The 24,268-nt window shown below is 39.0% G+C and overlaps 1 protein-coding gene and 1 pseudogene across 1 annotated transcript; both read right to left on the bottom strand.

The window, feature by feature from the left end:
- Positions 1-4,498: 4,498 nt before the first annotated feature.
- LOC124982777 (purine nucleoside phosphorylase-like) lies at positions 4,499-5,030 on the bottom strand (annotated as a pseudogene).
- A 203-nt stretch (positions 5,031-5,233) lies between these two features.
- LOC124983222 (polypeptide N-acetylgalactosaminyltransferase 1-like) lies at positions 5,234-6,989 on the bottom strand. Its single transcript, XM_047550301.1, has one exon. The coding sequence runs from the start codon at positions 6,982-6,984 to the stop codon at positions 5,305-5,307; it is 1,680 nt and encodes a 559-aa protein (XP_047406257.1). The 5' UTR covers positions 6,985-6,989; the 3' UTR covers positions 5,234-5,304.
- Between the last annotated feature and the right edge of the window lie 17,279 nt (positions 6,990-24,268).

Genomic DNA, 24,268 nt, shown 5'->3' with positions numbered 1-24,268 from the left:
ATGTTCAATTGGCCCAGTTGCTGTGGGACTATGGTAAGGGAGCATATCGTGGCAGCAGTATGTGGTGAAACGAAACGCTCACCTCATGGCTGTGAAGTGAAAAGGAGTGGAGAAGAAGGGCCCACTACCCACTTTAAGAGGACACCACCAATGGGTGGAATACTGCCCACTAGATCTCTTAAAATTTCCACCACCTTCCAAGAGCACCCTGTTGGGGACTAACCCTTGAATACATAGACCTGTTGGAGGGCATTTCAGATCCAAACTATAGCAATGTATTTCAATATTCAACCTTGTCTAACTTGCTTATCATGGGGCCTACATTGAGATCTGCTTCCACTTTCTGTCCTAGGCCTGCCTTGTATCTTTTCATTGCAATTGGATAAAAAATGTCAGAAAAACAAGAGTCAGAGGCCAATAAATAGGATTTTCCCCATCAAATACAGTGCTAACAGCATTTGATCATTTACTTGCATTGCTTCTTGTCCCTTGCATAAAGGTGGGATTCTCCATTGTGCCCATTTGTGGGGAAGTCCCAAAAACTTAGCCTCTAAGCAGATGTGGCTCTCTTGTGATTGGGGTATACAATAGAGAGGAAGGAAGTGCCCTGTGTAAGAGTGCCTGTGGACATTGCCAAACACAGTCCTGAGGGTGGAGGTTCTCAAATTTTTGAAATAGGAATAGAATAGGGTATTCCATCCATTGGAGAAGGAATCCTGGGCTCCATGATATCCAATCAGAAGTCTACCAGCTCATCCAGAACACTGAGGGGCTCTTTTCTCTCTGTACATTAATGAGAAAATAAGCCAAAATAATCTTTAAGTAAAGAGTCTCTGAACAAAAGGTTTTGTAGGACTTACCTTTTCTCCTCTGTTGTCGTTTGGATTGGGAATGTGTTCCAAAGGCACATGTGTTAAAGGCTTGGTCCCTGGCCCATGGCACTATTAGAAGGTGATAGAACTTTTTTATCCTCCCATTTAAAAAATTGGTGCATTATACTTATACATAATAGTAGATTTGTTGTTACATATTCATACATGCACATGATATAACAATGTAATTTGGTTGATATAATTCTCTAGTATTTCCCTCTCCCTCTCCTCTTTCCTACCCTGATCCCTTTACTTAACTCTATTGGTCTGTCTCTTTCAATTTTCATGAGATTCTCCCCTACTTTTTCTTTTCCTTCTTCCTCTCTAGCTTCCACATATGCAAGAAAACATATGATCTCTGGTTTTCTGAATTCACCTTATTTTTGCTTAACATAATGTTCTCAAGTTCCATTCATTTTCCTGCAAATGACTTAATTTCATTTTTTCTTTATGGCTCAATAAAACTCAATTGTGCATATGTATCACATTTTCTTCCATTGATTCATCCATTGATGGACACCTAGGCTGGTTCCATAATTTTGCTGTTCCTTACCACTCCCACCATGATGTGCTGCCTTGCCACAGGCACCAAAGCAATGGACCAACCAACTGCAGACTGAAGTCACAAAAACTATGAACCAAAATAAACATTTAATTTTTTGAAGATGATTATCCCAAGTATTTTGTCACAATATTAGAAAGTCAATTAACACAATTTCCTCAGTGTAGTCTGATTTGGGGAAAAGGAGTAGTCAAGTCTTGAGTAGTACTGGTCATAGTCTACCAATTCCACATGACTCATACCAGAAAAGTTCAATGACTCCACATGATTACAGCAGGTCCCAGTCATGAACTCACTCAAGGTCTCCAAGATGTCTTTCCTACTTCCTTCCTCTACCCTTTTTTTCACTCTTTCCCTGATCCCACAACATTTCTATTTCTGCAAACAACATCTCTTCTTTTAAAATTTTCATTCATGAGGAGGTTTCAAGATGGTGGACTACGGGGCAGCTGCATTTCATGTTGCTCCAGGATGCAGGATTCAAAAGAGGAGATAGTGAGAGACTTGGGACCAACTCAAAACCATTGGGTGAGTCTCTCCTGTTGGGGAGGCGTCCCGGATGGAGCGGTAGCCCCGGAACGCAGGGAACTTTGTGAAATAGAGTTGCTCGGCGAGACGCCACTCCCCCCGCTGGAGTGGTAAACAGGGACAACTGGGAACATCGTAGAGGTGGCTGCTCAGCACAGCGCTTGGACTCGGAGCAATCACTGGGGCTCTGGGCGGCTGCCTGAGGAGGAGCTATGTGGCGAGCTGTTTGGACTCAGAGTGACCGCTTCTGAACATCAGGGGGCTGCCCAGAGGAAGAGGAGCAGAGCGGCGGGTCGCTTGGTCTAGGACTGACTGCATCAGAACTCCAGGTGGCTGCTCAGAGGAGGATGTGAGTGGTGAGTTGTTTGGACTCAAAGCGACCACTCCGGTGGCCTGCCTGGAGGAGGAGCACGGTGGGTCGCTTGGTCTCGGAGCCACCGCTCCAGAACACCCAGGGGGCTACCCCGAGGAGGAGGAGGAGGAACAGGGCGGGTCACTTGGACTCGGAGTGACTGCCTAGGGCTACGGGCGGTTGGCGGGAGGAGGAGACACGAAGTGAACTGCTTGGACTCCTAGTGACTGCGTTGGAACACCGGGTGGCGGTCCGGAGGAAGAGGTGTGTGGTGGGTCTCTGGGACTCGGAGCTATTGTACGGGGCTCCAGGTGGGGGCTCAGAGGAGGGGCCGCATAGCCAGGCGATTAGGTGCAGAGCAGGGTCCCAGAACCTAGGCAGCTTCTTGGTGGAAGAGCTGCACAGAGACACGCTTAGGGGTGGAGCGAAGGTTCCAGGACTGCGGGCAGATTCTCTGAGGAGAGGCAGCCTAAGGAGACTCGTCTGTGAAGGGCAAGGCTCCCAGGCCCAGGAGGTAGGTCTGGGCCCCTGGGAACGTTGCAGAGGAAGGCAGCCCAGCCCAGGCAGTAGTTGTAGATTGAGGGGAACCTCTAGGTGGGGAACTGACCAGCGAGACATCCCCACCGGGTGAGTCTTCCCTGCTGGGTGAGGTTTTTCCACAAGGATGGTAAAACCAGAGACACAGGCACAAACAGGCCTTGACTCAGCCCGCAACCTAGTTCCCCTTTGGATGACCATTGGTCAACAAGTGGGGGCACCTCTGCCCACTAGCAGGGAATATACGCCACCTGAGGGTCACCACCCCTAGAGGCAGCTTCCTTGTGGAGCACCGCAGTATCAACTTCCTCCAAGACTGCAGGCTACTGAAGGATAAGAGGAGATATACTAGCAATCTTCAGGGACATTATACATCAATAGAGGAAATCTGTAATATCTTAATGACCCACTGATTCCTGAACAATATGAGAAAACAAGGGAAGAAAATGCCCCAAACAAATCTAGATGTTACATCAATAAAATCCAATGACAGTATGGCAGAAGAAATGACAGAAAGGGAATTCAGAATGTACATAATTAAAATGATCAAGGAACCAAACGATGAGATGAAAGAGCAAATAAATGAAGGCATTGAATGATCGCACCAATCGACAGTTAAAAGAGCAAATACAGGAAGCAAAAGATCATTTCAATAAAGAGTTAGAGATATTGAAAAAAAAAAAACAAACAGAAATCCTTGAAATGAAGGAAACAATAAACCAAATTAAGAACTCCATAGAAAGCATAACCAATAGGATAGAACACCTGGAAGACAGAACCTCAGATATTGAAGACAAAATATTTAACCTTGAAAACAAAGTTGAACAAACAGAGAAGATGGTAAGAAATCATGAACAGAATCTCCAAGAACTATGGGATATCATGAAAAGGCCAAATTTGAGAATTATTGGGATTGAGGAAGGCTTAGAGAAACAAACCAAAGGAATGAACAATCTATTTGAAGAAATAATATCAGAAAATTTCCCAAATCTGAAGAATGAAATGGAAAATCAAGTCCAAGAGGCTTATAGGACTCCAAATACACAAAATTACAACAGACCCACACCAAGGCACATTATAATGAAAATATCAAACATACAAAATAAAGACAGAATTTTAAAGGCTGTGAGAGAAAAGAACCAAATTACATTCAGGGGGAAACCAATATGGATATCAGCAGATTTTTCAATCCAGACCCCAAAAACTAGAAGGGCCTGGAACAACATTTTCAAGCTCTGAAAGAAAATGAATGCCAACCAAGAATCTTATACCCAGCAAAACTTACCTTCAAATTTGACGATGAAATAAAATCATTCCATGATACATAAAAGCTAAAAGAATTTACAAAAAGAAAGCCAGCATTACAAAATATTCTCAGCAAAATATTCCATGAGGAAGAGATGAAAAACAAAGACGCAAATCAGCAAAGGGAGGAATTATCCTAAAGGAACTGTCAAATAAAGGAGGAACCAAGATGTGTCAAAAAAGAAATAAATAAATAAATAAAATTTAAAAAATGAACCAAATGACCGGGAATACAAATCATATCTCAATAATAACCCTGAATGTTAATGGCCTGAATTCATCAATCAAAAGTAGGTGGTAGTTATGTGGATCTCATTAGGGGTTGGACCACTCCAGGGCTGTTCAACTGGTCTTGTCAGGGGGTGGAATGCTGGCCATAAGAATGGAGACAAACTGTTCCAGTTTCTGTGCAGCTTGTTTTCCAGCCTCTAATACTTCCTCATGATTAGCCTTCTCCAGATTTTCATAATCCATGATGACCTTGTTAGTGATAAGTGAGAAGCCGAAGACTAGAAGTCCACAGTGTCGTGCAACTATAACTTCTGGTACTGTGCTCATGCCAACAGCGTCCGCCCCCAGCTTCTGCAGCAGGCGACACTCTGCCACAGTCTCAAAGTTGGGGCCCCCCAACATCACATAGGTGCCTTCCTGTAGCTCTCGCTTCTCCCCCATTTGTTTCCAGGTACTTAGAGCCTTCTCCCTTATGTTCCGGTCGTAAGCATCAGACATGGCAGGGAAACGAACTCCAAACCTTCCAGAGCGGGTAGCCTTCATACATGTGGAACCTGCCTTGCATCATCACACAGGCCTTGCCATTCAGGAACCCAAACACCAATCGACCAACATGACCTGGCACTGTGCTTCGGGGACTGAATATTCTTTCCCATGATTCTTGATGAAAGACTCTTTCAATCTTGTAAACATCAGTGTGCACAGTCTCACTACTATGCAGTTTCACGTCCTTGGACAGGAAGGCTGGTTCACAGCTAGTGAAAAGCTAGAGGAGTTTGAGTTTTAAAGGCTGATAAACCTACATCCCGCAGAGGAGGAAAGCACTTTTCCTTTTTTGCTACTTAAGAATGTGGCAGAAATGTAGGCTGAGGTAGCCCAGTCAATCCTTAATTTTTTCTTTTTTTAAAAATTTGGTCTCAGAATATTTCTGGAAGGGTGACATTTCGAAGAAGCCACTGCTGGGACCGGCTTCCATTGCAGTCTCTAATGCTGGGCACCTGGCTGTCCTCTTCCGTGGCTTTATCCAGGCACTGATTACTGTTCACATGCTGCAGGGTTAATTTCACTGGGTCATACTCCCAGAGCTGGTTGCCTTTTAGGTGGGGGCATTTGAGCATGGTAACTGGGCCATTAAGTTTGGAAACATCCAAGCAAAGGTCATCTGTTCTAATTTCTTTATTGGCAGTATAAGAGAAAACCTGATTGCCTCCCATACCATGACAATTAAAAATTCCAACTTTTTCATTCTCTTTTCTAGCCATGTTATCTAGACACTGATTTGTTTCCATATTTCGTATCTCTCCCAGTGAAAAATAGTGACGTGGAATTTGAGAATCAGGGTAAATATTCTCCAGGTACCAAGAGAAAGGTTTGCACTGTAGTTTGTGTCTTAGACCAAGTCTTGATGATATATCCCCATAATCTACCTTTGTAACACCTGGAGAAATTATATAGAAGAAATTCTTGAATTCATCCATCCACACTTCTGCAAGTCGTCTGTTATTTTTATTGATAATTTGCCCTGTGCCTCCTGGAAATGTGTATGGGGTAGCTTTCCGAAACACATGTCCAACATGTGAGCAAGTGACAATTTCCAAAGTTCCTCCACATTGCCAAATCCTAAAGGAAATTTCTAGGTTTTCTCCTCCCCAAATATCCATTCCAGCATCATATGTTCCAATTTCCTGAAAGTAATCTCTGTCTATTGAAAAAAGGCCTCCTGCCATTGTAGGTGTTCTGACAGGAAGAGTTGGATCACCTTTCCTTCTGTCCATTTCTCTCTGGGGAACAGAATACCAGCGAAAATTGAGCTTCCAGTTGAATCCACCATAGGTCATATCAGAGCCTGCCATGTACTCAAAAGTATCATCGCTGATCACATCAATGATAGGACATACCACTGTTCTCCTGTCATGTTTGATCCTTGCTAAGAGAGGCTCCAGCCATCCCACCGTGCACTCGCAATGAGCATCTAAGAAGGTGATCACCGGGCCTTTGGATACTGCAGTTCCTTTCAATCTAGCTCTGATCAATCCAGAACGCTGTTCCATTCGAATTACATGAACTGGCACTTTTAGTTTCTTCACATAACTCTCTAGAGGTCTTTTCAAAAAGTCTCTTTCACTGGCATCATCTACTAGAACAATTTCTTCTATCATGTGTCTTGGTGAGCGATTAATGACACTATGGACAGTTCGCAGAAGTGTGCTCCAAGCCTCATTATGGAAAACAATCACCACACTTGTTGTAGGAAGATTATCTGGATACACCTTTGTTTTACACCCTTCTAACCTAACATCTGGTAAAGATCTGTTGAGTGCAATCATCTCGCTTGCCATTAAATTGAACTGATTGATTTTAAACATCTCTTTCATCTTTTCTTGATCCTCTTTAGGAATGACGACTGGTTTCCCCATTTCTCCAGGACCTTCATGAGGTTTTTGTACTGGCTCTAGAACATCCCCAGCAGGAAGCCCTCTCTCCTTTTTCTCATCACATTTGTTGCATTCACTGAAGTAAAGCAGCAAGAACATATCCAACAGTACCCAAATTAAGGAGGTGGCTAAGACCACCTTGCAATATGCAAATTTTCTCATGGCACTTTAAGTCAAATGCAAAATTAAAAAAAAAAAAAAAAAAAAAAAAAAATATATATATATATATATATATATATATACAAAGATCATGAAAATAATTCCAATCCAGTTTCATCAGAAATCACGTTCACACCCCCAAAGCGGTTTTTCAAATGAATTCATATTCCAAATCCATGTGTCCCACATTTCCTCGCTCCGCGCGCGGCGGCGGCGGCGGCGGGCGCTCCTCCGGGCCGGCCCGGGCGGTCGCGGCGCGGTCCCGCGGGCCGCAGCGCGGGCGCTACTCTCGGGCCGCCGTCCGCCGCGCCGCCTCCTCGGCCACTGCCGGCGTCTCCCCTGGCGGGCGGGCGGGCCCGACGCGAGCCCCGCCTCCGCCGCGCCCGCCCCCGCCTCAGCGGAGGGCCTCCAGGGCTCGGCGGGCTAGTCGGGGCTGCCCCGCATGCTGCCGCCACTGCTGCTCGCTCTGGGCCCCCTCAGCGCCGCTGACCGGGGCCGCAGGGCCGCCCGCAGGCCGCTCGGGTGCGGTCCTCACAGCGCGCGGCGTGCTCGGCGGCCAGTTGCAGGTTTTGAACTCTTAAGTCAAGCCAACTAATTTCTAACTCAGTGAAATGCCATAATGTTATTCTGTCTCCCACCTTAAAATACTTATTAACTAATCTATTGATCTTTACCATTCTGCAATGTGGAACACCTATCTACTTAGGCTGGTCATTTTACCTGGCATTAAAGACCACTCCTTCTGCTAGTGCAAAAAATGCTTTTCCACCCAGATATGTATTATGCTCTTATTATTACTAATCTCTCCATCAAAAAAGGCTTTGTTTTTTGAAGAAGAGAGATAAAAGCTTTCTCAAATTACTATTACTTTACTGTGTATATTCTGAAGTTCTATAATATTAAGGCTGTTTTGAATTGTTCCCAATTTTATAATCTATGCTCTTACCTCCATTAGAATGTCTTTTTTTTTTTTTTTTTTTTTTTGCTCATTGCAAGTACAGGGTACAGTGCAAGTAGAATAAATTGAATTGAATGAAGAAGGAATTAATGATAGAGACTCTCTAGAAATATGTTTGTTTATTCAACTTGGTCAGTCTGTATTGCAGAGATAAAACAATTCTCTTAGAGCGTCCTTATTTTGAGAATTCCAGGAAAGCACAGTTTGCAGATATATGCCTCAAAAATTGTGCTCCTCAGGGCTGGGGAGGTAGCTCTGTCGGTAGAGTGCTTGCCTCACAAGCACAAGGCCCTGGGTTCGATCCCCAGCACAGCAAATTAAAAAAAAAAAAAAAAAAAATTGTGCTTCTCTGTATCTGTGGAGATAAAAGGAAAATAAACAGCATGATTTAGGTCTTGCCAAGAGTGAATATAATTCTAATTGGCTATGGATAACAGGACTAAAGTAAACAAAACTAACTGTGGTAAAGGGGGATCTATTAGATATCTACCCTGAAATATAGCAGACTCTTCTGATAAAGGAATTAGAGAAGCCTTCTAGAAAGTTAGTGCTCCACTCCCAAGATGTATATTTCTGTCATTACATTATGCAGTATGAAAAATCCATATACTAATAAAAGACGGAGATGAAAGACGGAGATGATTTTATATTTGGGAGAACAGGTTTTGAGGGAAAAAATGAAGGCTTGGGACATGAAGTGTAAGTTGCTTACCTGTGTGACAGGGGCCACTGAAGCTGCTTCATCTGAAAGACACAACGGGAGAAAAGCGTGGGAATGGGCCTTGGATGGGACAGGGTTTTGGGGAAAATCTTTGACATATTGACTGCAGACTTTTCTGAATCAGGACCTGCATGATTGCTGAAGTCAGTTCTCTGGGGAAATAAACACATCAAGGAATGTCTGCTCTTGAACCATTCATATGCTCTCTTATTCAGGAGGAAAATCAAAGTCTGCCCATGCTGCAGTCTTTAAGCAGAGTACTAGGAGGGATCACTGTAGGTTCACTTTCAGTTCTTTTTCTATATTTCTGCTTTTTTTCTGTATGACACTTCTCTCCCAGTCCAAAACACTTAGCATGTTCCTCTCCACTAATCACAATAATACTGATCTTTTATCCTCTAACTCAAATTTTGTTTTGTCTGTTCTTCAGTGACTATAATGGTTCTCTCCAATCTATAATTTCCACTATAATTCGTATAATTATTTAGAATTTTATTTATTGTTCTGGCCTCAAACTTGTGGTCCACCTGCCTCAGCCTACTGAGTTACTGGGATTACAGGTGCACCCCACTGTACCCCGCAAGAAATCATTCCTCTTTTTTTAAGTGCTTATATTAGTGCATTAAAGTTACATGTAATAGTGGGATTTATTTTGATAAATCATACATGTATGAAATTTAACTTGCTCCATTTCATTTTTCAGTGCCTCCTCTTTCTTCCTCTTCTCCCTCCTCCTATGCACCTTTCTCTACTGATTGTCCTTCTATTTATTTATCTATTTATTTTGAGTTGGTGCTTTATTGATATAAAAGGTGAAATTCACTATGGTAGATCTGTACATGTACATAGTGTAATTTTGTCAAATTCTTTCCACGTTTCCTCCCCTTTCTGATTTGTCCTTCCCCTCCTCAATCTCCTTCTTCTACTTTACTGGTATTCCCTCCATCCTTATGATATCTGGCCCTTTCCCTTTTTGTCATCTTACTTTGCTCTAGCTTTCACACAGGAGAGAAAACATTTGATCCCTTGATTTTCTGAGTCTGGCTTATTTCACTTAGCATGATGCTCCCCATTTCCATTCATTTACCAGAAAATGACATTTCATTCTTCTTTATGGTTGAATATAACACATTTTCTTCACCCATTAATCTATTGAAGAGCACTTGGGATCGTTCTATAATTTGGCTATTATGAGTTGCACTGCTATAAATATTTGTGTGTCTGTATCCCTATATGCTAGAAATCTCTCATTTTTAAAAAATTACAATTAAAATATAAATGATAAGAACAGTGTTAGAGGACATTTGTTTTGGGTTAGTTTTGGAACACATTCACATTTTTATTGAACAGGCAGATCCTTTTCTTCTTGTCTTTCTTTTTGATGCTAGAAATTAAACCTCATGCTAGGGAAGGCACTCTATCACTGAGCTACATCCCCAACCCAAGTGCTCCTTCCTGATGAGATTTGGTAGATGCCAAATATCATTTGGCATTTGGAGGAGTGTGGTTGCCACAGGACAAAAGATTTCATAGTGATCTGGGAAGATGGAAAGTAAAATGGTACCCACAGAGATTGGGAATGGAATCTCCAGAAGGGCAATGGTGATATTGACCAAGAGGATGACTTCATTTTCTATACCACCCTGTAAATAAAAGAGAGAAAGAGATTAATTCCACTTTAGGAAACACTTTAAGATGTTTTTCTCTTCTCATGGTCAATCTTTTCACTTCTGTGATTCTTTGGAAGTTCTTCTTAACTACATCCCCATTGTTTAAAGTACATTACCAACCTAGATTCTATTTCTTTCTCTTCAGTGGTATGTGGATTTATTTTCCTACCTGTTGCCCTTTCCTATTTTTCAGTCTCTTCATTTAGGAATTCCCTTCTCCCTTCTTATGTATCTTCATCCTTAGAAAAATTATCATGGATTAGTGAGTCATTGTGTTTGCAGCTAGCTTACAAAGAAGAAATCACCTTCATAGCATTGTTGAGCAGTGACCCAGAGCTCCTAAAACAACCATCGTCCTTCTGTTTCTTGGAGAGCCAGGTGAGGACTTGAGTAATGTGTGTTTCATTAATAAAGATGAAGTCTCAATTGGACAAGAATCTTGAACACAAAAACTGTACACCTGATGGAAGACCACAAGTGAGGTGATAAAGATAACTTGTTTTCTTGGAGCATCTTCATATACACAGGCTTCATGAGGGTCCTCCCAACACTCCTGAGTAAGTATGAAAAGTTCTGAGTGCTTAGAGTGGGGGGATCACCCAAAGCCATTGGAATCTACCTACCATGAATCCACTACCAAGCAGTTTCAAGTGCTTTTCTGGTTTACTTTCTCATTGCTTCAGGGATTTAGGCTCCTTTTTACTCTGGTAATTTACTAAGACACTTGTGCTCTCGTGGTAGGGTTTCTCCCTTTCCCTGATTTTCTTTGATAGATAAGAAATTTCAATTTGTTATATTGATTAACCTCTTGTCTGTGTTTTTGTCTCAAAATATTAAATTCTTCCCCTTTCCCTCTTCCACTAATTTCTTTTTCATTTATTATCTATTGTTTGTGTATTTCATCTCAGAAAAATATTACTGTTATTAAATGCAAGGTAGTAATAGATATTATATACATACATATATATATATACACATGTATATAAATAACTTTTCTAGTCTTAGTTTCTAGCACCTCTGGATTCTGGAAAATAACTTAAGTGCCTAAAATTGTTATGTATGAGTCTTTGAGAAAAATGTTGGAAGTCAATGCAGATAAACCTTGAGATAATCTTAATTATGCAAATTATTTGTGCAACCTAGGGACATTTACTTAATAATCCTAGGTATTAGTTTCTGCTTCTATAAAATGAGGTTCTTAATATCTAGATTACAGGGTTTCCTTGAAGAACAAGAGTTGCAGAAAGCCTAGCACACAAAGCCTTTTTCTTACCAAGTGCTGCCTTGATTCTTGCCATTTTGATCCCCAAAGACACTGTAGGAGTCATCTTGATGTTTGTATTTCAGCTCTTTCTGATAAACTGGAATGGAAGGTTTTTAGATGTTTAATGAAGTATCAGTGATACATCAGAGTAAGACAGAATCTTACTCTGTGCAGGCTGATGCTGAAGAAGCCAGACAGAGCCACTGATGTGTCCTAGCTGCTTCTGCATATAAGTCCCTCTGAGAGGGTCATTACCATGCCTCTATTGAAAGTTAATTCTATTTGTGGAATGAATATTTACAACAGCAAAGTAAACTTTCTGTCTCTTACTTACCAATATTCAGATAGCCTATGATTTTAGCTTTGATCTCCTGAATCACCTGTTGGATTTCATTGAGATATTTCAGTACATAAATGTTAGGAGCAAAAAGGACCATGTTCTGTTCTCCACAACCATAGGGCATCTGGAGAAGAATTTGTATATTTTTTATGGAAGAACCTAATATGTCACCTGAAAATGAGAGATGAGACATCAGAACAACCATTATCTTCAAGAACAAACAGCAATTTACTTAGAGTCACTTCTAAAATACAGCTCATGTGAAGGAATTTAATTTAAAGGTAGGGTCAGGTATGTTGGAACCTAAGTGGATACTAAGGAAACAGAAATATTGGAAAAGCATTAAAGAGGTGAAATTCAGTTAAAAATTCTACTTAGAAACAAACAACAACAACAACAAAAAAAAAAAATGGTGTGGCGAGTCCATGGGTTGTGACAATGGCCATTGTCCCAAGTCCTCAAGGAACTGAATGACTCACCCAAAACAGAGAAATAGGCTCTGGCTGAATCTTTCACTACTTTTGGTGGGAGCTTCAGGGGCAATTTTTCAGATACTCCAGCATCTTGATAAATAAACAACTCAAATATATAAATGATTATGTATAATATCTTTATTTCTAATAAGTCCTAAGGACAGTGGTTTTAGAAATGCACCTCTAACTTTGACTGGCTATCTCCTTGGAAAATGTTCATGATTTGAGTATTCCAAATTCACATTTCCTAGTACCAGGTGGCTTGCCAAGCTACATCTCTACTTCTATGATTGCCCACTGCATTGAATAGCACAACAGTGGTTTAAAAGAAGACTCTCAGTTTTTTGTGATCTATGATTATCTACTTCTATTGAAGCCTTCTTAAAATGTTTTATAGACATACAAAGACAAATTGTTTCTTTGCCCTAAGCTTTGGCCTATGTAGTGATATACACCCAACATATAAGAATAATTAAGTAAATAAACCAAATATGAACCTTTGCCATTCTGGGATGCTCTCTCTGTTGCCATGGTCTCAGTAGATTTCACTAGCTACTAGAGGATGCTACTTTGTTAGAAGTCCTTGCTATGGGTGTGTGTGGCAGAGAGGAGTGGGAGGTAGATTAGTTTGTGATGAAATATCCAGAGAACCAGAACTGACTGATGATCTTTTGTTATTTTATTCTTGGATATTTCATAAATAAATCTCATTAATCACCAGTGACTCTCTTCATATCTTCTACCTTTTATACAAAACCTTTCTAAAACTTTCAATAATGGTAAGATAATTTTCTCAAATGTACTTCATGAGAATATGATGCTAGTTTGTCACTTTTGACAAAGCTATTTATTTTATCTCCTCTTTGCTTTGTTAATTTTTTTGTACAATGGATTTTAGATGAGGAGTTATTTAAAATTAAAATTTTTATTCCAAATTACATTTTTTGAACACATAGGACAGAAAATCATTTTATGCTAGTCACTATTCTAGCTACAGGGAATACAGTCATGAACATGAGTAGTTAAAATCTGTCTTTCTTAATTTTATACCTAGTGGAAGGAAAAATTACCTTTTGTGATAAGTTCCTATAGACTTTTCTCAAGTGGTTCATTTGGTATTAAGTATAGAATGGTAAAAGAGCAAGTAATATCACAAAAATGAGAGAAAAATATGATGGTAATGATATTTTCATGATTTAATACACTTAATGCATGAAATGTCTTTGGACATGAAGTAGTTCATTTTTACATAAGACTAAGAAACATGTTTTTCATCAAATGTCCTATATGTTTTGCCCCTTAGTTTAGGTTAATTTTTATTCCGAGCTCTTCCTAACTATCCCTGAGCTATTTCCTTTCTAAGCCTTTATATGTGCCAGATGAAGAGGTTCCTATATTATAACAAGAGCTACAAATGAGGAATGAAAACATCCTATATGGCGTCTTGATTGTACTTTAGAAAGCTATGTTAATGTAGTTAAAGTCTTGATATTCTATGAGATTCAGTTTCCTTATTTGCTTAATGGGCAAAAAGGGACACAGTGTCTGATTTCTTAATAGGAATAAAATTTCTGATTTCTTAATAGGAACAAAAAATAAAATTAGATGATATATGTGGAAAAAATTTATTGCAACTTAAAATGATATTATCTTCCTATTGCTGTTTTTGAGTGACTCTTACCTGATACACGAGTAAGGAGTTTAAGGAATATTCTTTCTTGATTCCTTCAGGCTTGGATGGAAGGAAGGAAAAGTCAGATGAAAATGGACTAAGGATCCAAGTTTTTAAAATGGGAATTTTGGGAGATAATCCATAAGCTTTCATTCTGGTGAAGTGGCAGACTTGAGTTAGATGATTTCTAATTTTCATTACATCAGTAAAGGACTAAAAGTTTGAGAGATCTGAGGGGATCCCAGGTAAAAGAGAAGGGAATAAGGAAGGATAATTAAAAGAAAAAGTAGAGAAAAAAGGGAACTGAAAGAAGAGGTGTAGCCAAAGAAAAAGAAATTGGTACGGAATATATCTAATCCAACTTTTAGCTAATGATAGCTAAAAGACAAGTAGAAAAAAAAAAAAAAAAAAAAAAAAAAAAACTCACTCTCTTTTAAGACATGAACTTGTCATATGCTACGAAGTATACTGAGTTCATGTATCATTCTTATAATTCTTTTATCCCCAAAGATTAAAGACAGGAATACTGCTCTATTTTCTGGACTCGGGATGACCATAAAACAAGTCAAACTCACCTCAACTAATAGGAGTTTGACAATTGTGTCTTTCTTCCCAATTTCAGGTACCAAAGCCACCTCAGCACCTCAGCATTCAGAAGACTGTAGTATTTCTGCACTCACAGAGAAATTCATATTTCCTGAAATACATGACCTGCAGATATGAGCTTGAATGTGCCAGGGACTTGGTATCCTTTAAATCCCCGCAAAACTCAAGGTAACCTAAATTCTGTGAGCAATTCAAGGGCTGGTCCCTTGTTTAAGAAACAGGCAAGTACAAGGTCAGAGCAACATTGACTGGAGTCTTCTCCGTGACCCAAGGAGGAGAACCTAATTTAAGGAAGCGTCATATATTCATCATCTTTGAGTAGAGAGAGTCCCTTTAGAGAACATTCACTCACCTAGTGATTTGGGAGTTACAAACCAGGACACAGTTTGTCTCCTGTTTGCACAGAGGCAGTAAGAATCTTGGTCTTTTTCTTTTGGGAAAGCCATGAAATCAGGAGAATCTTTATATTTACTGTATTATACATTTTTTTTTCTTTTTTGAGGTACTGGGGATTGAACCCAGGGGCACTCTACCACTGAGCTACATCCCCAACCCTACTTATTTATTTATTTAGAGATAGGATCTCACTAAATTGCCTGGGCTCACCTTGAACTTGCAATTCTCCTACCTTAGGCTCCTGAATAGTTGTGATTGTAGGTGTGTGCCATCATGCCTAGCTTTGCTGTACCTTTTATTGTCATGTTAAAGTCTACTAATATATACATATATGTATATATACACATATACATATATATAAACACATATATATGCTTTATAGTAGATTTTATATATATATATATATATTTACGTATATACAATATGTCACTTTAAATTGGCAGCAACCTCACACCTCTTATGTTTACCGCATTTCTTGATTGCATCAAGAGGCCACAGGGACTGATTGAGCTACACCATCTGGTGTGTATAAGTGCACTCTATGGTGTTTGAGTGATAATAGAATAACCTAACAACCCATTTCTCAGAATCTATCTACATGGTTAAGCAACACGTTACTGTATTAAGTAGCTGGCATCAGGGAATTGTTTAAGGTTCTGGAAGAGGTGTTGATGGGTCAAATGTGATCTTTCATTTTCTCTCCTTCTTTTCTTTTTTTTTTTTTTTTCAATAAATGACTACTTTAATTAGTGAGGGAATTTTCTCTGTACTGACTAAGCAGTATTTTCAAAGGACCCAAGAAAAGGTTCTCCAGAAAGGAAGTAGTAAAACCTTGCTTCAAGTTTTCTTTTTTTTTAATTTTTAATTGTTTTATTTTATTCATTCTAATGAGTTGTACCTGGCAGTAGAACACATTTGTACCTGTTGATAGATCATACATAAATAAAGTGTAATCTCTCATACATCACTACATGACCAATGTGAACCTCTTCTTTTCAAAATTCAAATTCAAGTTTTATTTTTGATTCACACATACTAATTTCCTCTTTCCCTTCTATTCATTTGGAAAGATCTTTACTCGGATGCATTTGGGAAGGTAGTTCAACACAGTGGCCTTGAGTGTGAAGGCCTCTCCATGGACCACAGAGTAGGGCATTGTGAGTTCCACGAAGAAGGGCTGGAAGACCCGGAGGGAGGCCGTGGGAGAGAGACCAAGCCCAGTGTCATTGGACAGACAGAGGGCCCCTGCCTTCCGCTCCGTGATGGTGTCAGGGACGGTTCCTCCTACTTCAGCCACACCTGATGAGCTGGGAAGACACCGTGTGAAGAACAGAAAGTAAGCAGGTGAATTGGTTATTTCTGAGATGGTGACTGATGAGTGGGACCTAATGCCATACTTTTGAGTCTTATCAAAAGAGTTATAGAAAATGTACAGTATAATCAGGGCTCAAGTTGAAAAAATAAAAGGTATTACAAGAGTTCTATTTTCCCAACTATGGTTATGAGTATGGATTTGAAATTATCACTGAACTTCTACTCTTAGATACTATCTGACAATTTTATAAATTATAATTCTCCCAAGTGATTTACTCCACGTAAGATTGCCTCAAATTTCTTCTTAATACAATGTTTCTGAGAAACTAGAAAGCTAGTCATCATTATGATTAGTCATCATGTTAATTTTCTGGGAGTGACAGAAATATAAATATGTTTGTAATTGATGGATTAGTACAATTGGAACAGAATTTTTATAAATTGGCCTTTTTCTTCCTTTAAATGACAGAAATTGTTGATAAAAAATAGTTGAAAGTAATGAAATAATATTTTCACAGTCAAAGAAAAACATACAAATGGAAGTTACTTACTTCACTACTACCAAGTCCCAGATCCATGTTTCAGGAAAATAGTTTTGCACAGTCTTGGTGAGTGATTCTTCAAGTATTACTATTTCAGGAATGCTGCTACCTTCCATAAGAGCCTCTGTGAATATTATAATGGAAGAAAAACTCTATTGCAAATTTTTTTTTGCTAACTGTAAAATGTTAAGATAATTGCATTGGAAACAAGATATTGAGTCACTTGTTATTTTGGATGGGCAAAATCTTGGCCAAAAATAGAAACTATAAATCCCGGAGGAAGCATAACCTAGTGTAGCTGGAGCCAGAAGGAAAAATTATGTGACTTTTCTGTTGGTATTGTTGGGAACACTTCTAAAATGAGAGTACAACTTTCACCTTAGAGGGGAACAAGAGCCTTCATGTGACCTTTAAGACAAGGTACTATGTGACTGTAACAAGAATCCTTTGAAAGCGACTGTAACAAGATCCTTTGAAAGCATAATGACCAGAACCTGACATTGTCAACGTTATTAGTTGAAGGTCTTGCAATATTTTTCTTTCTACAGATTTATAGGATCAAACCCAGTGTTTTAACTTATCTATTCAATTTGTATAAAAAGAAAAAGGGGGAAAATACAAACTCCTAAACCAAAGAGACAAAAAGAAGTTCTTACCAAGAATACTTCTTTGGTGAAGCAAAGGATATTATGACACAAGAATCTTAACATTGCCTTGGATCAGTATTGACAGGCAATAAAAATCTTAGGACTAGTAATAGAAGTCCTATGGTCTGCATTTTCCTAGAATACAAACATATATAGATTTGAATTTGAGGTTTCCAAGTATTCCCTTCTTTTTTTTTTTTTTATTGTAAACAAATGGAAACATGTTGTTTCTCTGTTTGTACATGGCGTAAAGGCATACCATTTGTGTAATCATAAATTTACATAGGGTAACGTTGTTTGATTCATTCTGTTATTTTTAAGTATTCCCTTCTTGAACTGACATATTTTCAGAAATGGTTTGTGAAATGGAATATTACTCAGCCATAAAAAGAATGACTTTATGACTTTTGCTGGTAAATGAATGGATCTGGAGACTATTATGCTAAGTGAAATAAGTCAATCCCAAAAAACCACAGACCAAATGTTGTCTCTGATATGTGGAAGCTAACCCACAACAAGTGGGGTGGGGAGGGAAGAATTAGAAGTTCAGTGGATTAGACAGAGGGGAAGGAAAGGAAGGGAGGGGAATGAGAATAGAAAAGACAGTAGAATGAATCAGACATAACTTTTCTATGTTCATATATGAATATACCACTAGTGAAATTCCATATCATGTACAACCACAAGAATAGGATCCTAATTAGAATAAGTTATACTCCACATATGTATAATATATCAAAATATACTCTACTATCATGTATATCTAAAAAGAACAAATAAAGAAGAAAGAAAAACAGTACATAAGAATTTTTAACTAACAGAAAAAAACAAAAACAAAAAATGACTTGTGAAGAGCAGATAAAATGAGGAGGGTCCTTCCAGATATTCTTTGCCCACATCTCTCTCATTTGGAAATTACTGCATTTATACAGCTTCATTTCTCCAGATCTTTCTCTATGGCAACCAACATACTCTCCTCTTGGCTTTTGATTTTCTACTTGCCTTTCATTTCTCAGTGTTTTCTAGCATCTCAATTCTCCACTTGGAAACTTAAACATCTACACAGATCTTGAGCCAATTTACCCATTATGCCTAAGCCCCCAGATTCTTTTCAGAACTCATGAAGATGTTTTCTTTCTTTCTTTTTTTTTTTTTTTTTTTCACATCAGGATGAAAAATCAACTATAGTACAGTGTAGAATATATGTGTGTTTTGGGGGGAATACCAGGAATTGAACCCAGAGGTGCTTAACTACAGAACCACATCCCCAGCCCTTTTAAAATTTTTTACCTTGAGACAGGGTCTCACTAATTTGTTGTTGTAGGGCCTCATTAAGTTGCTGAGGCTGGCTTTGAACTTGGTGATCCTCCTGCCTCAGCTCCCTGAGCTGCTGGGATTACAGGTGTGATCATCATGCCTGGCTAGAATACATTCATTTTTATATTAACACAGAAGTATACTAATTTTGGCATAGGTACATTTCTAAATGAAGGTAGGGGCTTATGTAGGCAAAATTTCTTAGTGTATCTTGTGTGGGTGCTGCGTTTAGTAAATTTATTTTCTATTTCCTCACAACCACTACTATTAGTAATATATTAAAGGCCTTATTTTATAATGAATAGTTTCTACAACCATTCCCTTTCCCTGCAAAATGATTATTCTCTTATTTTCCACCAACATGTCCCTTTGACTTTCCTACCCAGTTGTTTACAGAGTCCAGTTTAAAGTCTTATATATTATTTTTTCACAAAATGGCTAACTCCATTGATGGTAACTTTCTATGCGTTTTCCCACTGCGATTTTTTTTTTTTTTTTTGGCTTTTTCACTAGAAAAATGTGACTTACAACTTAAGGTTTGTTTCATGCTATTCATAAATAGCATCAAATGATTTTCCATTTGGTGTTCAAATAGTCAAGAATCATTCACATTCTCTTCATAAACACTCATTTTATCCTTTACTAGCCATGAGTGCTAAATTCAGACACTTTACTTTTTAATGCCTGATCTGTATTGTAATCTTAGTATTTATATTGCTGACTAGCTGAGTATTTTTTCTTTTTTAAAAATATTTTTAGTCATAGATGGACACAGTACCTTTATTTATTTATTTTTATGGGGTGCTGAGGATCGAGCCCAGTGCCTCATATGCGTGAGGCAAGTGCTCCACCACGATCCCAGCCCCAGCTTTTTTTCTTTTTTTCTTTTTTTCCCTCTTTTTTGGGCTTAGTATCTTTAACACTGTTTTTCTTCAGTTGTTTTTCAAGAACAAGGCTATCTACTCTTCAATGTCATGCCTGAAGATAATATATGCTTCTTTTTTAAATAAAGATGTGCAATCAATATTTTTCACATGAAAATTTTTATGAAAATTTTGCCTGGAAAATGGGTTATAAGCATATTCTACTTTTTAAAATGTTTTTTTTTCCTCTCTCTCTCTCTTTTTCATTTAGGAAAAGTCAAAGTGCTTTGCTCCAATATAACAAATTCTAGACCAAAATGAAAGTCTACTAACAAATTTTTAAGATTTTGGAGCTACTGTAGATACCAGGTTTGGCTTCCTATGTAATTTTTTCCAGAATCCATTTTAAAAACAACTGACAGTAGGCAACAAGTCAGGATCAACAATTAATACATCCCCAGAGAAATTATGCATTTTGGTTTGATAAAGAATGTCAACTAGGGCTGAGGATATAGTTTAGTTGGTAAGCACAAGTCCTGGGTTCAATGCCCAGCACCACAAAAAAAAAAAAAAAAAAAAAAAATGTCAACTGGTGGGATTTGAGAGAATATATACAAAACTGTATTCATGCCTCAGATCCTTTGCATTATTATTTTTTATAAAAACAATTTTAATGTGTGTCTCCTACATTTGTCCTTGTTCTGTTAGCAGCTGACTTTTCTTAATGTGCAATAATGAAAAAGAACCACATGGTGGCAGCAAAGGTTAAAAAAATATTAGTATTGCTACCTTATAAAAATCTTTAAGTCTGGTAAAAAAGGAGAAGAGTAAAATAATTATGGAAAACTAAAATGATAAAATAAAAAAATAAGGTAACTGCACAATATTCTTGAGATTCAAGAATAATCCTCTTGACTTGCTCACTTTCTGGTCCCACTAAGGCAGCAATTCCACCTTTCCAGAGCAGATGGGTAGAGACAGAAATCCCACTTTCCATAATCATTAGGACAATGGCCCTGCCCCATAGCCATACTGAGTAGGGGTCAGCACCCCAGGAATCCAGGGAGCCCCATAACCATGACTATGGGCAGAGACTATCCAGCCTTGAAATTGAAGGCCTTGTGAAGCAAGGTCTCGTGTCTCTTTTTAGAAGGACACTAATCCCATTCATGGGAGCTCCATCCTCATGACCTAATTGCTTCCCAAAGTAACCACCTCCAAGTAACACCGCATTTGGTATTGGGGTTTTAACATGCAAATTTTGAGAGGTCACAAACATTCAACACAAAGCAGTTTGGTTAGTGTAAAGAACAGCAGAATCAAGCCAGTACAGCGGTGCTCACCTGCCATCCCAGGCACTCAGGCCTTTGAGGGCAGGAGGACAAAAAGTCTAGACTGTATCAGAAAAACAGAATCACAGACCCTCAATCAATTCCCAGACTTGACTTAGATCCAGAACCCATTGAATGAACAGGAAGTTGGATCCTCTTGAGTTAAGACCCTGAAATGATACCAAATACTTATTCAGTTAATCCTTCTCCCAGCCTTCTGAAAAGGCACCTAAGACCAGGGTAACTATTTGTTGAAGAAAAGGAAATAATTAGACCTTGGGCAACTATTGACATTGGATCTGAGAACACACTAATTCCAGAAGACCCAAAACATCTGTGGTCCATCAGTCAGAGGATGGGCAAATGGAGATCAAGTAAGGAATTTCAGTTCAGCTCTAACTCCCAGGACATCCAATGAGTCCCGAGCCCATCTTGTAGTCATTTCCCATTACCTAGGCTACAATTAAAATAGACACACATGGTAGCTGGGATTGGCCTACATCAGCTCCCTAACTTGTGAAATGAGAGCTATTATGCTGGTAAAGACCAAATGAAACTTCTACAACAGCCTATACCCAAGAAAATAGTAAACTAAAAGCAATAGCATATTCCTGAAGGGACTATGGAGATTAGTATTATCATCAAGGACCTGAAAGATGCAGGGATGGTGATTCTCACATCATCCCCATTCAACTTGCCTGTTGACCCTGTTTAGAAGAAAGATCTTAGAGAATGATAATGGATTATCACATGCTTAATTGGGTAACTGCTGTATCAGACATGGTTTTATTACTTGAGCAAATTAACATATATTCTCACTTTCCATACATGTTAGTAAAGATCACCAAAAGCAGTTTGTTTTCATTTGGAAAGATCATGAATATATTAGTCTATCTTAAGGGGCATTTCTACTGTTCAGACCCATGTTGTAATTTGGTTCACTATGATTTTTTTTTTTTTTTGGCGGGGGGGTGTGAGGTGGGTAGTCCTGGGAATGGAACCCAGGGACCTTCTAACTCTGAGTTACAACTCCAGCCCTCGAGACAGAATCTCACAAAGCTGCCCAAGCTGGCCTCAAACCTGCAATCTTCCTGCCTCAGCCTTCCAAGTAGCTGAGATTTCAGGTATGCATGAGCCACCATGCCCCACAGGTTCACAGGGATCTTGTCCCTCTTTCCCTTTTCCCTTCCACAAGATATTACACCGGTTCATTACATTGATGGCATTATGCTTATGAGACTTGGGGAGCAAAAAGTAGCAACTACTGTAGACATAATGGCAAGATATTTGCATGTCAAAGAGTGAGAAATTAATCCAATAAAACTTTGAGGACCTACTTCAGCAAAATTCTAGGAGTTCAGTGGTATGGGGTTGAGATATTTCTCCTAAAGTATCTTAGTCCTTTTGGGCTGCTGTAACAAATTACTAAAAACTGGGTGTCATAAACAAGATCAAGGTGCTGATAGATAGTGTCTGGTGAGAGCCAGCTCCCTGGTTTATTAGAGGGTCATCTTTTGCAGTGTTCCACATGGTAGAAAGAACAAGGGAGCTCTCTGGAGTCCCTTTTATAAGGACCTAGTCCCATTTGTGAGGGTTCTGCTGTAATGACCTAATCACTTCTCAAAGTCCCCACCTCTAAATACCATCATTTTGGTGATGAAATTTGAAATTTGTGAAATTTGAAGGGAAATAAACTTTCAGTCTATGCATAAGGTAAAGGATAAGTTGTTGCCTCTGTCCCCTTTCACAACCAAATAGAAGACACGATATCAGGAGATCTCTGAATTTGAGAGGCAACATATTCTATATTTAGTTGTTAGCCCATTTGCTGAATGACCAAAAAACTGCTAGTTTTTAGTGAGGCCCAGAATAAGAGAAGGCTCTGTAGCGGGCCCAGGATGCTGGCCATTTGGGCCATACAATCCAGTAGATCCAATGATGTTTGACATGTCATTGTCCAATAGGGATGCTTTTTGGAGCCCTCTAAGTAACTTGCAGAACCAGCTCTTAGAATGTTGGAGCAAAGCTCTGCCATCCTCTGTGGATAACTGTTCTGTTATCAGGAAACAGCTCTTGGCCATAAACAGTGTTAGCAGACACCAAACATTTAACCATGAGCCACCAAGTACCATGCTACCTGAGCAGCCCATCATAAACTAGGTGTTATCCAAAACACCAAGTCATTAAGTTGACTGTGTACAGCAAGACTTCAATGTCAAGGGAAAATAGTATGTACTTGATGAAGCCCAAGCAGACTTCAAAGACATAAAGTTAGTTTCATAAAGAAGCATCCCAAATACCCATGGTGCCCACTCTTGCTATACTGTCTTCTCTCTCAGCTTGTACCTACGGGTTTATGGGGAGTTCTCTATGGTCATTATTTCTGGTTATGTCCATGAGGGTGTTTCTGGATGAAATTAGCATTTGAATCAGTAGACTGAGTAAAGCAGATTACTCTCCCCAATGTGGGTGTGCGTTATCCAGTCCAGTGAGGGCCTGAACAGAAGGAAGAAAAAAAAAAAAAAAAAAGCACAGGAAAGAGTCAATCTCTCTCTCTCCCTTTCTCTCTCTCTCTTTCTCCCCATCTCCCTGCCCCATTGATTGATCTGAGACATCAATTTTCTCATGCCCTTGGACCATTGACCCATGGTTCTATGGTCTTCAGACTCAGACTGCAACTAATTTTGCTTGGTTTTCAACTTGCAGATGAAGGTCATGGGACAGCTCAGCCTCCATAGTTGCACAAGTCAACTCCTTATAATAGATAGAAAAATAGATAGATAGATAGATAGATAGATAGATAGATAGATAGATACTTTGGTTCTATTTCTCTAGAGAAACACTGAAATATAGATTCTATGCAGAATTCTATATATTTAAAGGACATATTTGGAACAATTTGGGAAATTTTATGTATGAGTTTATACAGTAATGTTATGGTTTCATACGGCTTTCTTAGGTTGTAGTGACAGTGTTTGAAGAATGTCTCTACTATGAAATTTTATACAAAAGCATTTATAGGCTAGGAAAGGTGATTTGTGCAACCGTCCTTTCAGACGGTTTAGTAAGAGAGAAGAGTGGAGGCGGGAAAGAGGAAAGAAAGAGGAGAAGGAGCAGTGGTGACAATACATTACCAATAGGTGAATTTAGAAGAGGTGATACCAATGTTCATT

The sequence above is a fragment of the Sciurus carolinensis genome, chromosome 4, assembly GCF_902686445.1.
Source record: "Sciurus carolinensis chromosome 4, mSciCar1.2, whole genome shotgun sequence".
NCBI lineage: Eukaryota > Metazoa > Chordata > Mammalia > Rodentia > Sciuridae > Sciurus > Sciurus carolinensis.
This window is presented reverse-complemented; position numbering and strand designations above follow the sequence as displayed.

Coding starts and splice junctions, on each gene's coding strand:
- LOC124983222 (XM_047550301.1), bottom strand. CDS start 6,984: ATGAGAAAATTTGCATATTGCAAGGTGGTCTTAGCCACCTCCTTAATT.